The sequence below is a fragment of the Salmo trutta genome, chromosome 2 (genome assembly GCF_901001165.1).
Source record: "Salmo trutta chromosome 2, fSalTru1.1, whole genome shotgun sequence".
NCBI lineage: Eukaryota > Metazoa > Chordata > Actinopteri > Salmoniformes > Salmonidae > Salmo > Salmo trutta.
In genome coordinates this window covers 33,422,896-33,438,157 of record NC_042958.1, presented here as the reverse complement: position 1 = coordinate 33,438,157, position 15,262 = coordinate 33,422,896, and the positions used below count along the sequence as shown (strand labels likewise).

The window sequence follows — 15,262 nt, the reverse complement described above, 5'->3', positions numbered from 1 at the left end:
TATTTGGGACACAGCCTCTGTTTTACAACACTGTAGAGGAGATACTGTCTGGCACTATAGGAATAGGCTGCAAAGCATGACTTACACAGGGCTTGTGGGTTAGCCCCAAATGGGCATCTATGATCAATTTGTTACTAGGTAAATGGTGATCTGCTAACTGGTGTGTGGAATTTGTTTTGGCCAGTAACTGAAAGGTTGCTAGATCAAATCCCTGAGCTGACAAAGTAAATATGTCGTTCTGCCCCTGAACAAAGCAGTTAACCCACTGTTCCCCAGTAGGCCGTAATTGTAAGTAAGAATTTGTTCCTAACTGACTAGCCTAGTTAAATAAAGGTTCAATAAAATAAATACACAGTGCAGTGATCCTCCTTGAAGGTGATCCTCATGTAATGTAACTGCTTTTTAAAACTCTGAACTCAACATTGAGCCCACATTTCACACACCGAACACTTAGCTTACCAATGATCTCAAACACCATTATCACAACCATTTTGATAATCAATCACATTCTGCAAACACACGGTCTCTCCACACAGACAGCGGAGCTGTTGAATCTAAGCTCGTGTCCCAAAATGGCACCGTATTCCCTATATAGTGCACTATGTCAAAAGCAGTGCACAATATAGGGAGCCCTTTGGGGGACACATAGACTGTCATATTACTGAAGTATCCCCCCACATATAGGCTAGATAGAAGGGACCTGTGTAGAAGTTTCTAGCACAGCAGTGGGAGTAGTCTAGAGCGCCCCATTGTGGCCATGTCTGGTACGATCTGCTGCACCTCAGCAGGCAGGCCTACCGATTCTCTAAAGTGAGGAAAGGAGTTTTGAATATACTGTACGTAGTCTGTGTCCCAAATGGCACCCTAATATCTATATAGCCCTATGGACCCTGGCAAAAAAGTAGTACACCATTTTGGGAATAGGGTGCCATTTGAGACAAAGACATTCCCTCAGTAGACCTTATAAAACCCCTTATCTAGAGAAGCATCTCATGTGGTATACCGAGGGAATATGTCTTCGTCTCAAATGACAGCCTATTCCCTAAAAAGTGCACGGGTCTAAAATGGATTAAATGACAGGCCCTTTATCCTGACCTGCTTACTGAAACCTCTATCCGCCAATGTGTTCAGTTCCTCCAACTGAGTACATAACTACTGTGATGCTGCAGTCTAGCGGCTCACATCAGAGCTGAACTGGCCAATAGGGAGCTCTCAATGCCGAGAGAGATGGAGAGAGGGAGGGAAGGGGAAAGATAGATAGATGGTGGAGGAGAAGAGGAGAGCAGTTGAATGTCTGAACGCATCTCGTCCCCAGAGGTGAAAGAGGTGAGAGAGGAATGCTTTCAGGGACTTCTGTCACGTCCCACACACACACACACACACACACACACACACACACACACTCTTAAGGAGGCTCCGGGATGGATAGAACCTTGCATGGCCTGCTGTAGGAGGCGGCTCCGCTCGGGTGCCTCGGTCCACCTTAACCAGCAGCCCATGCCATGCTGAAGGTGTATTCCCTCGATGGCCAGGCCTCTCAATCATTTATAAGGCTCAAATCATAACCCATTCAGATCATTTAGGGCAAAGGCAATGCCTGTCACCTCCCCTAATATTATTTCTGTGGAGTGTCAGACAAAGGTTGACCAAGTGTTGGGAAGCAGAGGGTCTGAATTGCAAGCTTTGAATGAATCACGTATCACATAACATATTCCATTACTTATACCCTGCATTCTCCTTGTTGCTCTTTCATAACAAATTAGCATAATTATTTTCTTCTGAAGATGTGTTTTTTCATTAGAATGGTAAGCACTGAAGACAGTCGCCACAATCATCAAAAACGTGTTAAACACGTTTAAAAATAGGCAAGGGAGAGCGCCATGGAATCCAGAGCCGAGCGCCAGCCCGTGCTGCTCCATTCCAAACCCCAGCAACCCAGGGGACACTGAATTAGAGGTCTAACTACCTTACAGTGGATATACCCTAGTGGACCCGACCACTGCTCTGCATAAAGACTATAGCTTTTAGGTTAGGGGGAAGTTGCTGACTTACAACATTACTAAACCTATACATTAACCACAGGGAAACTTAGCTGATATATTTTTTTGTCTCTCTTTTTATTATTTTACCGGTCCGTTTAGGGTTCTTGTAGGAAATCCAGAGGTCAGTTCCATTCGGATCCAACTTTTTGGACCTGTGAAGACCTCTACACTGAATCACTGGTTGCCCTAATACCAACACTGAATGGCTCAATGCCACCCTCTTACTCTGTAGGATCAGAAACAACATATCTGGATACTGCTATGTACAGCACAATGGATACATGCATCCCCATGCGTGTCCTTGGGGAAGCATAGCTAGACAGTGTCAGCATCCTCAATGGCACCCTATATAGTGCACTACTTTGACCAGGGCCCAAAAGGGGTACACACGCAGTGTTTCATCAGTGCTGAATGTCATTGTGCCATGGTGTGCTATTCCCTCCGCATCCCCAGGGCAGAGAAAGAGAGAGGGAAAGAGAGAGAGAGAGTGATGGGAAATGAGATGGGACAGCGAGAGGGAGAAAATTAGGTCTGAGCAAACGAGTGAGGAGAGGGAGAAAACAGAGGAAGGTAAAGAAGGGGTGGGGCAGAGTTGCAGAGAGACAGAGAGAGGGGGACAGGAGAGGAATAGAATAAGGAAGGAGGATAGGGACTATAGTGACAGATTGAATAAAGAATAGCAGGGATGCATGGGAGAGGTTGAGCGCCACAGAGACCCAGACATGGGGTCTCTGTGGCGGGTGGGGGGTGGGAGAGAGCTTCCTTCCCTCCAGCCCCATTAATCTGCAGCAGGTCAGCGCACAGTGGCAGAGATCATCCCACTGCAAATCGCTCCACTCCCCGACAGGAGCGTGTGGGATGGAGGGACAGAGGGATGGAGGGTGGGGGCCGACCCCAATCCACCACTCCCAGCCAGTCCACTTCTCTGCCTATGCTTGCTAAAGAGACGCCAGATGCAAAGGGCCCTTATTAGCGTACCCTTCAGTCCCGGCCTTCAGCCCCGGCCGTGTCAGAGACAGAAAACAGAGAGGGAGTCGCTGGTCTGGAGGGGACTGGAAAGCTTCCCCCTGTAAAGCTGCCGCAAACTAAACTTCTAAAGACTCACCCCAACGACACAGCAGTGGGCACGTGGGAAACCGTTTGCTTCACGTCGTAGCCCGATCCTTCGATTCACGTCAGTCTTGTACGACGAGAGAGGAATAAACAAAGCCGTAAAACTCATACTTCACAAGCACTCCCATTTTTTGGTTTTAAATGTAAAGCCTTTAAATGAACCTGAGCCATTCGCTCCAAGCTCCCATGGCCAATACATTAGACACGAGTCAGAAAACAAAGGGATTTACAGGGAGGAAGAGGCTTCAGTATGCTACCTTTGATGTTTTCCTCGAGTTTATTCAAATAAAAATGTATTAGTCACATGCACTGAATACAACAGACCATACAGTGAAATGCTTACTTACAAACCCTTAACAAACAATGCAGTTAAGAAAAATAAGTGTTTAGTAAAAACGAAATAAGTAAAAAATACAAATAATTAAAGAGCAGCAGTAAAATAATAGAAGCGGGGCTATATACAGGGGGTACCGGTATAGAGTCAATATGCGGGGGCACAGGTTGGTTGAGGTAATATGTACATGTAGGTAGAATTAGTGACTATGGATAGATAATAAACAGAGTAGCAGCAGCGTAAAAAGAGGGGGGACAACGCAAATAGTCTGGGTAACCATTTGATTACCTGTTCATGAGTCTTATGGCTTAGGGGTAGAAGCTGTTAAGAAGCCTTTTGGACTCTAGACTTGGCGCTCCGGTACTGCTTGCTGTACGGTAGCAGAGAGAAAAGTCTATGACTAGGGTGGCTGGAGCCTTTGACAATTATTAGGGCCTTCCTCTGACACCGCCTGGTATAGAGGTCCCCCTACAAGGACTCCATCTTGTTGTCATTACCAAGAGGTGTCAGGCTGATAAGTCCTCAAAGAAGAAATGACCGTCACCTGTGTTAATAAAATCAACATTTTGGGATGTCGCACCCCGCGTTCAGCCAATCAGGTTGCAGCAGTCGGTTGTTTCCCCTGGCTGAATGCGATGCGCAAGATCAGGAAGTAGCATTGGCCACTCTAGCATGGTGGTGGAAAATTGTGTTTCATTAAGACACTATGCATATTTTCCCTTTTTTGGAGGCCAGTGGGCCATTAAATCGAGTTAAGGATCCGCCCCTTTTCCAAAAATCTTCGCCTAAAATGACATAACCAAATCTAACTGCCTGTAGCTCAGGCCCTGAAGCAAGGATATGCATATTCTTGGTACCATTTGAAAGTAAACACATTGACGTTTGTGGAAAGGAATGTAGGAGAATATAACACAATAGATCTGGTAAAAGATAATACAAAGAAAAATAAATGTTATTTTGTATTTTTTGTACCATCATCTTTGAAATGCAAGAGAAAGGCCATAATGTACTATTCCAGCCCAGGTGCAATTGAGATTTTGGCCACTAGATGGCAGCAGTGTACGTGCAAAGTTTTAGACTGATCCAATGAACCATTGCATTTCTATTCAAAATGTTGCATCAAGACTGCCCAAATGTTTTATTAATATCTTTGTCCAAAATTGTGCGCTCTCCTCAAACAATAACATGGTATTCTTTCACTGTAATAGCTACTGTAAATCAGACAGTGCAGTTAGATGAACAAGAATTTAAGCTTTCTGCCAATATCAGATATGTCTATGGGAAATGTTCTTGTTACTTACAACCTCATGCTAAACGCATTAGCCTACGTTAGCTCAACCGTCCCGTGGACGGGAAATCAATCCCGAAGAAGTTAAGGATGACAAAGTTGCAGCCTGAAATAAGGATGTTTTATGTACGAGCCGGTCGCCTGTACAGGCTTCCTTCCTTTCACTCTGTCATTTAGGTTAGTATTGTGGAGTAACTACAATGTTGTTAGTCCATCCTCAGTTGTTTTCTCCTATCACAGCCATTAAACTCTAACAGTTTTAAAGTCACCAATGGCCTCATGGTGAAATCCCTGAGTGGTTTCCTTCCTCTCCTGCAACCGAGTTAGGAAGGACACCTGTATCTTTGTAGTGACTAGAGGTATTGACACACCATCAAAAGTGTAATTAATAACTTCACCGTGCTCAAAGGGATATTCAAAATCTGTTTATTTTTTTCATTTTTAAAAAGAAATAAATTAATAATTTAATAAAACGCAATATAATCCATTTTTAACTCATTGTGTAATAACACAATGTGGAATAAGTCAAGGTGTGTGAATACTTTCTGAAGGCACTGTATAGCCGGCTGGATACATTAAAGTCGGACGCAGATGACAAACTAAGTAAAAGGAATATTAGTGTTATCTGGCGGCCAGTTGGGCTACCTTAAAATGTGCAATATGCAGAAATCGCTCCACCATATCCTGGTTGCAATTAGAATATATCGCATAACTTCAATTTATGTGACAAAACAAGCAATCATTGTGTAGATAATCATTGTAGCATCTAAAATCGCTGTGAAATATATTTTCCATAACAAAAAATATTACATTTTCAGCTGTTTGAAGTTGGTGTACAAAACCAAACTTAAGACTCAAAACGAAACGTAAGAACAAGAAGCATAGAAACAGAGCACAAAGAACAGATCTACCGCTTCTTAGACATGTCTTCAAAGAGAAAGACAGATCTATAACTCACATTTCTATGCGGATTTGGTCGGGTCGCCCAAAAAGTTACACATTGCAGCTTTAAATCTTGAATAAAAAAATGTTTGTGCCAAAATCCGGGATCAAACCAATGAATAAGACTTTCTTGAAACTATTAACATTGGACTTGAATCTCAGGCACTATATATTTTTTTCCAAAATGACAGAAAGAGGTCTAATACGTCAAAAGACAACACAAGCTATAAAATAAACAGACAATTTCATCCAAAAAATGTAAATGCAGTCCCTCTAGGAGCTGATCAATTCGTTTGAAAGACAGAGAGGGAAATAAGAAATTCTCAGCTCAAACTAATATGTTACCATGGCGATGGACATTGTAACAGAGGGGCTTTCGTGAGACATTCTGACCTTAAAGGAAGGTATGTAAACATCACTTTATATTCTCCGGCCACCCCTGCCAGAGCCAAGGCCTGGGAAAAATGTCTACATGTGCAGGGAGATTTGAAATAAACATCCAGGCTCCATTGTGGAGCGCCAACAAAGAACAGTATCTTAGTAACACAAGGCGGTTTACTCAGCTCAGACGTTTCCCCTCCACAATAAACACACACACTTTTCTTCATTAAAGGGTTTAGCCTAGGGCGCTAGATTGATGAGGAGCTTCTTTTAGCAACAGATGAAAACTGCTGGCCCATAGCTGGGTCACTTTCTGGGTCAGACTAAGTCTGGGTCCCAAATGGCACCCTGTCCCCTATATAGTGCACAAATTTTGACCAGAAAAAAAACAGTAGTGCACTTTATGGGAAATAGGATGCTATTTGGAACATAACCTAGTGAAGGAGAGCATCCACAGAGTACTCAATATTGGTTGGAAGACAAAAAAAGGCACACCACTCTATACTTGATAACAGCTTTGTTGACGTAATGTTTCTATCCCATATGAACGGGATAATTCTCATGCCAAGGGGATGTATGCAGATTTAGGCCCACAGTCCTTTATTGGAAGCCTTTGAAATGAGGTTGTCTGGATGGACTGGGATAGCTACAAGGCCAAGGCAGAGGAGAGACCCTAGGGCCTAGACCACTCAGGCCAGTAGTCCATCATACAGATACTGACCGACCATCATCATAAACATGCCATCTACTGGTGGTGAATACACAACAGGGCCTTCACCCTCCACATCAGAGGGATATGCTTATATACGCTAAAACCAAAATAATTCATAGTTAAAGATAATTAATAGATCATTGATAGTTAATATATAAAAACAAAAACACACACAAAAAATGTAATATCCAAGAAACAAAAAGCCTAGTTTGAATTATAACTTAAATCAGGGATGGGCAACTTTGATGGGGGTGGGGGCCACAAACAATTTGTACACATCAAGATGCCCCCTTTCTTGACAACGGAGAGAATAAAACTTGAATTCAAGTTAATTTCCTGTAATTCGCCACATTTTGGCATGGGGCGTAGAGAAAAAGTAGCAGTTTTAAAGCAAGTTTGCAGCAATTCTACATTTTGCCATGGGACAGAGAGAAAATGTAGCCATTTTACAGCTAATTTCCTGCAATTCTACAATTTTGCCATAGGGTGGACTGGTGGAGAGAAATGTTTGCAGTTGTTAATATGATACCGGAGTGAAAGTGACTAACAAAATCAATTGGGGCCACCCAGTCGGTAATTAGACTACGAATACTATACGTTTAGATGGATGGCTAGACTAACTTACCAATCTATCTAAAAAGATTTTGGTGACATGGGCTAATTGAGTGAATGTCAGTGACTGACATAACAAGAGAAAAACTACTGATGCACAACCAAATTTCAAAATGGCACCTTGTGTATTCTACTATTCTAACTCAACAGTAATTCAGACCCTGGCGGAGTCCCCAAAGAATGTATCCACGGGCCAGGGATAGGCCAGTTGCCCATCCCTGGCCTAAAACCAACCAGCCCTAAAAGGTGGTGCGTTCATCACAAAGTAGATCTAGTCTAGTATCTCTGTATAAGCATGAGATGATGACTGGCTGGCACACAGTCCGCAGCATAAATGGGTTTCTGGAACAAGACCAGGAGCCAAAACCGCTCAACGATAAGATGACATTTAAAATCTGCCACTTCTCCGCAAATGATTTTAAAAGCATTTTACAACCATTAGTAAGGAATCTTTTTCAGCTAAGAAAGTCAGAGAGAGTAAGGTTATTGTGGGGTATTTTATGCCGGTGAACAAAGTTAGTTCATACCCACATTTGGGCCGTAATTCCGATTCATCCACAATTTGGACAATTTGAAAGACTGTTAATCATGTGGACAACAGAACATCTGAGTGAGCTAATAAAAATAAAAAAAAGCATAGAACATTTCAATCTCGATTCAACTCGGAGAGCTTTAGTGCCCTCGTCAAAAGTAAACAGAGCCACATGAAAAACCTGACTTAAACCGTTACCAGTTAAATTCATCATTCACTTCATTTCCGCAGTCAAAGGGACTTTTCAGTGGCGTAACATTATGGCCACATAAACCCCTGAAATCTAATACTCGGTCTCTAATACTTTTATTGGGAGAGGGATAATATCACATTATAAAAACTTAAATCAAGCTTTTAAATGGTCATCCTGTGGTTGGTCTGACGAGTGACTCGGCAGGGTGCTTTCCTCTGTTCTCCACAAATACACACAAATATACCTGGATGTGTAGCCAACATTAAGCAGTGCTTCCTCTCAGCAAATTTATAGATGATCAGTAGCAAGAAAGGGTACAAAATCATAAAGTGATAGAGGCCAGTGTGTTCCACTTCCTTGCCATCCTGGACTTCATTACAAGAAATCCAAACGAAACAAATTAGCAGCCCGCCCCCCCCCAAAAAACAGGGCTGTAAACTACAGTAACAGACACATTTTTATGTAAGTTTGCCAGGAGGGACATAAACCAGAGGGGTTTCAAACTGTGACACAGGATAGAGGTGTATTAAAAGTAAATCTTTCCCCGCGCTTTTTCAGCTCCATTGTGCCATCACGTTGTTCTGTCTTTATGGCCCCGCGAAACATGGGCCCCGGCCTCTTTTCAGAGGTAATTCATTAAAAGAGGAAGTTTGCAGAGGCTTACAACTCGATTATTAGGTTGTCCTTTTGAAGTTTTATTTTAGGGCAGAGGGGGGGGGGGGGGAGAGAATCAGGCCCTAAATCACGGAGGCCGATGCCGTGGTGTTGAACTGTTTGCAGCGTCTGGCTTATTGGAACGGCTTGTCAGGATGTGGCGGATGCCGAAGACCAGATTGTCGTTGTTTCGGGGTTAATGAGGTTTTTGCGGTCGCAGTTACGGTCAACTGATGAGAGTCAGAGAGAGGGCAAGGACCAGGCACCTGCTGTTGTCACTAGACATACTCTCACACAGACAGACAATGTAAACAGGAATTAATAGATATTCTTAGACAATGAAAGGCAGAGAAACAAAAGAGACTAAAACTATCTACTCTGCAACATGCTCTGCTTATGACAATCGACTCAATAGCCATAATCATTAGGATTAATGATTGATAAAGATAGTGTAGTTCTGCTATGGCACAGTGGACAGCGGACAATTTTAAAACAGTTGTGTGAAAACATGGAGATGTAAATCAAGAAAGATCAAGAGTTCATCAATACTACAAGAGCGTGTAAAACAAAAATACACAGGTTTTAGCAAGTTGTTAGCGAACCATGCGTTATGTACCTTTTTTGATCCAGCAAATCCCTCGGACTCCAGGAAGAAATAGGCAAACGGCATCAGGACGAAGAGGCAGAGATTGGAGAAGAGCGATACCAGATTCCACAGGCCTGTAAGGGCAACATTACAGGTAGTCCTGATCAATGAATCAACCAATCAATCTTTCAAGATTGTCACCAAGCAAAATACAACATGACAGAAATCACACCTTACAATAACACACACTATCCTCAGGAGGCATCCTAAATGCCACGCTATTCCCTACATAAATGCACTACTACCCTAAATAGTGCACTGGGTAGTGCGCTATACAGGGAATAGGGTGCCATTTGGGACACGTCTAGTCTCACGAGAAAGCGTTGCGTTGGATAGATAGACAGCACAGTTGTATCCACTGGCCACCATGTATTCCTGCAGTCAACTGCTAAACCATGGACTCTGATGCCCCCTTGTGACTGCAAATGAAGATGTTTGTAATACCCTATCCTCTGCCGAATCTCCAACAACCGGATGTTGCAATTTTCAGGGAAATGGAAAGAGAGCCTGTGACACAACGCGACACTCCAGCTTAACTCCTCCTCCACATTTACTGGATTGGTTGAACAATGCAGATGAGAACGTCCCCCGACAGTTTTTATTTCTTCCTGTCAAGACCAGTATCTAGGGGGATCTAGTTTCCGGCGTTAGCTTACTAATACCCTGTTCCTGAAGAGCTATGGGTGTGCAGACTTTTGTTCCAGGCCAGCACCATCAAGCCACGTCTGTTTCCGCTAATGATATGTTGATTGCATGAGTCAGGTGTGTAGAATCGGGTGCAGTGCTAGAACAAAAGCCTACACCCCCTGCAGACCTCCGGGACTAGGGTTGGTGGCTACTGCCGTTCGGATGGTTTAGGCATGCTTTGCCATCATGCTCACAAATAGAAAAGCAGGTCTTGACTAATGTAACACTCTCTGACAAACCACCAGGTTGTGTCCTATTCCCTTTACTTCTTTTGACGAGGGCCCATAGGGCTCTGGTTGAAAGTGGTGCAATTTATAGGGTATAGGGTGCCATTTGGGACGCACAAGTCTGATGGAAACAGATCTTTGTGACTGGATGTATAAAAGGAGTGATTCTGTTATGTGTGGTTAGTGGACCAAATCCAAAGAGACCAGGCTTTACTTATCTAAAGCTGGAACTACAAAAATCGAAAGCACTCCAAACATAGTCAATCCACATAAAGTCCACATCCCAAATGGCACCCTATTCCCTACACAGTGCACTACTTTCAACCAGAACCCTATGGGCCCTGGTCAAAAGTAGGATGCTATATAGGGGATAGGGTGCCATCTGGGATGCAACCAAACAAACAAGATGTGAAATGTGAATGACACTACTGACCATGGATGAGGGAGCCATTGAGCCACTGAATGTAGTAGTTTTTGGGGAAGGAGAGCAGGATCTCATTGCTAATGATAGAGAAAGGCAGGAGGAGAACAGCCCCACCCGACATGGCCAGGGTGAAGGTGCACAGGTACAGTCTGTGGGGGAGCCACACACACACACACACACACACACAGTGAAAGAGAGGAATTAGTAAGAAAGTCTACAGTTTGCTGTGAAATCACACAGCTTTGTTAAGAACTTACACACATACAGTATCTTACAGCTAGTGTCGGCAACAGGTGGCCCGCGGGACAAAACCAGTCCGCGAGTGATTTCAAAAAATAAAAACATTTTTTTTTACATCACCAGCTAAAATGAGTTTCATTTAGGAAATCTGTTCCCAAGTAGTCCCACAAATAGACACTTATGTGATCGTGTCTCAATGTAATCAAGGCATGAAATTATTGCTATTTTCAAATACAAAATCACTTTTTGGCCTTAGTTGTGGTCAATTTGCAGTGATCAAATTGTTATAATTATGTTCCGGCCCCCCGACCCGTCGCTCTGACAAAAATCATCCCGCGGCTAAATCTAGTTGCCTACCCCCGTCTTACAGTATTAATTCATATAAGAATGGCAGTGTCACAGCTCTACACATCAGCATTCAAATGCATCTACATGAGCTGTGTCCACACATACAATGCCCACATTCATGCAGGCTAGGAATCATTTGAATAAATTTGATTACTCAAGTAGACCTGTAGGCCAACGGTCATTAAAGGATTAGTGTTAGATTACAAGTCACATTAATGGAGGATCCTCTTATACAGTGTGACAGGGATTAATAATAAGGGAATTAAGTTGTTTAGTGCAGCAGGCTGCTTCCCAAATGGCACCCCATCTCCTATATAGTGCACTACGGGCCCTGGTCAAAAGTAGTGCACCACATGGGGAATAGGGTTCCATTTGGGAACAGTCGACCACTTAACTTAAATACTAATGGAGCAGATGGCCACTTCAGTGTCTATGAGCTGTATGTCAATCTATATCCCTCCCTCCCCTCCAACCTGGCATCCCAGCAGAGCAGGGGCCTGGGCTTTAGCCTGCATGTGGAGCTTGCCAGATTCTGCTGGCCAGAAGACTACTTATGTTCTGGTCCACTGTGGGATGTGGACAAAGTCACCACTTTGATATATAGCTCGAGAATCTAATTCATGTGGAATGCTACACTATTTACTTTGCTCAGCTGTTCCCCCTTGCAATATCACCATTAGCTGGACCAAAGAGGACAAATGACAAAGTGGACTGCAAACATATGGTCTATTGTTTCTGCTTTACTACCAGAGTTGTGTTGGTTAGGCCTGGTGTGCAGTGGTGTGTGCTATGTGAAAGACAAGCCACATCAGCCATTCGAACCAAGACATAGGCTACACCTGTGCTTCCCAAAACTGTCCTCGTGACCCTCAGCCATTCCACATATTTGTTCTATTCCAACACAAGCACACCTGATTCACCTAATCAGTACTTGCTGATTAGTTGGCTAGTTGAATCAGGTGTGCTAGTGTTGGAATAGAACAAATATGTGGAACGGCTAAGAGGCATGAGGATCGGTTGGGGAAACACTGAGATACTAGAAGTAGGGCTATTTCTTAACAGCTTTATTGAAAGTAGTTCCACTCACGATATTCTGTTGACGATGGCGTCTTCGTCCTCCTGGTCATCTGAGGGAGAGGAAACCACTTAAATTTACAGCAGGTACAGCAAATGAACCCTACAGAGACATCCAAGGGCCTCTTGGGACTACAAACCCCATGTTGCCTGGTTCAAATCCTGGGTTGGACTACCGTTAATGCATCAGTGTACTTGGCTTAGGGGAGTCCCTTTTTCCTATGGGCATGTCCCAAATGGCACACTATTCTCTACACAGTGCACTACTTTGACCAGGGTCCATAGGGCCTATGTAGGGAATAGGGTGCCATTTGGGACTGATACATGTACCTACTGTACTGTAGCTACCTGGGTGTGGAGAAAATAATAGCCTAGATTTTCTGGGCACAATATTTCACAGAGGATCTTTGATGTGGAGTGGTCTACTTTTAAAAGGAGCTTTGAGAAACCAGGGTGACCTGGACGTTCTATTCTTGTCCAAGAACAATGGGCGTGGAAGAGAGTTCATCATAACTACATCTAGTGATTATTTGACTTTGATTCTACACATAGTAAAACTTGCAGTTAGGCTGGCTATAGGCCCATTTCTATCCATGGCCCATCTGTTTATACTATCAACACACTTCATGTGGGTGTGGGGGTCATATTAGTTTCATCGTAGGGAACATTACATGGAAAGCCATATACTTTTGATCTTGAGAGAAACCTTTCCCTCAGAATAAATATCAAATGAGTGATTGCATTTCCAGTGCTGGACAGCAAATGCATCTGAAGTTAATTTAGAAAGTATAAACTGGGTGGTTCGAGACCTGAATGATGATTGGCTGACAGTCGTGGTATATCATACCGTATACCACGGGTATGACAGAACATTTCAATTTACTGCTCTAATTACGTTGGTAACCAGTTTATAATAGCAATAAGGCGCCTCGGGGGTTTGTGGTATATGGCATATATTCCACGGCTAAGGGCTGTACCCAGGCACTCCGCATTGCGTCGTGCTTAAGAACAGCCCTTAGCTGTGGTATATTGGCCATATACCACAAACCCCCGGGGTGCCTTATTGTGTCAGTATACATTTTCACTAGGTAGAGTGCCTTCAAAAAGTATTCACACCCCTTGACGTTTTCCACATTTTGTTGTGTTACAAGTAGGGCTGCCCCAAATTAGTCGACTGGTCGATTGTTTGGTCGCTAGGCTGTTGGTCGACCGAGATTGTTGTAGTGCCTTCAGAAAGTATTCAGACCACTTTACTCTTTCGACATTTGTTACGTTACAAACTTATTCTAAAATCAATTAAAACATTTTTCAAAAAAATACTCAGCAATCTACACACAACACCCCATAATTAGATTTTAGCAAACTTTTAAAAATAAAAAACAGAAATACTTTATTTACATAAAGTATTCAGACCCTTTGCTATGACACTCAAAATTGAGCTCAGGTGCATCCTGTTTCCATTGATCATCCTTGAGATGTTTCTACAATTTGATTGGAGTCCACCTGTGGTAAATTCAATTGATTGGACATGATTTGGAAAGGCACACACCTGTCTATAAGGTCCCACAGTTGACAGTGCATGTCAGAGAAAAACCAAGCCATGAGGTCGAAGGAATTGTCCATAGAGCTCCGAGACTGGATTGTGTCGAGGCACAGGTCTGGGGAAGGGTACCAAAAAATGTCTGCAGAATTGAATGTCCCCAAGAACACAGTGGCCTCAATCATTCTTAAATGGCAGAAGGTTGGAACCACCAAGACTCTTCCTTGAGCTGGCCGCCTGGCCAAACTGAGCAATCGGGGAGAAGGGCATTGATCAGGGAGGTGACTAAAAACCCGATGGTCACAGAGAGCTCCGGAGTTCCTCTGTGGAGAAGGAAAAACCTTCCAGAAGAACAACCATCTCTGCAGCACTCCACCAATTAGACCTTTATGGTAGAGTGACCAAACAGAAGTCACTTCTCAGCGGCAGGGACTGGGAGGCTAGTCAGGATCGAGGGAAAGATGAACGGAGCAAGGGACAGAGAGATCCTTGATGAAAACTTGCTCCAAAGCGCTCAGGACCTCAGACTGGGACGAAGGATCAGCTTCCAACAGTACAACGACCCTAAGCACACAACCAAGACAACGAGGAGTGGCTTCGGGACAAGTCTCTGAATGTCCTTGAGTGGCCCAGCCAGAGCCCGGACTTGAACACAATTGAACATCTCTGAGAGACCTGAAAATAGCTGGGCAGCAACACTCATCCATTCAAACTGACAGAGCTTGAGAGGATCCCGCACAGAATAATGGGAGAAACTCCCCAAATACAGGTGTGCCAGGCTTGTAGCGTCAAAACCAAGAAGACTCGAGGCTGTAATCACTTCAACAAAGTACTGAATAAAGGGTCTGAATACTTATGTAAATGTTATTTCCGTTTTTATTTTTAATACTTTTGCAAACATTTCTAAAAACCTGGTTTTGCTTTGTCATTAACGGGTACTGTGTGTAGATTGATGAGAGAAAAAAAATATATAATCAATTTTAGAATAAAGCTGCAACATAACAAAATGTGGAAAAAGTCAAGGGGTCTGAATACTTCCCGAATGCACTGCAGACAGGTAGTGTTCAATCAATTGAATTTACCATAGGAGGACTCCAATGAAGTTGTAGAAAGATCAAGGATGATCAATGGAAACAGGATGCACCTGAGCTCCATTTCAAGTCTTATAGCAAAGGGTCTGAATTCTTACGTAAATAAAGTATTTAAAATGTCCAAATACCTGTTTTCACTTTGAGGTGCCGGTACTCAGCTCCTGTGAGCTCCTGTCAAAGTC

General features: G+C 43.3%; 1 protein-coding gene across 2 annotated transcripts in view; it reads right to left on the bottom strand.

Moving 5' to 3' along the window:
• The window catches only part of LOC115154252 (limb region 1 protein homolog), a 65,393-nt gene that overhangs the window by 36,198 nt on the left and 13,933 nt on the right, over positions 1-15,262 (bottom strand). For both annotated transcript variants that reach the window (XM_029700294.1, XM_029700285.1), the window contains exons 3-5: positions 12,463-12,502; positions 10,797-10,936; positions 9,420-9,523 (exon numbers count right to left, since the gene is read on the bottom strand). In XM_029700294.1, coding sequence (XP_029556154.1) covers positions 9,420-9,523; positions 10,797-10,936; positions 12,463-12,502 — 284 coding nt within the window. The remainder of the gene's footprint in view (positions 1-9,419; positions 9,524-10,796; positions 10,937-12,462; positions 12,503-15,262) is intronic.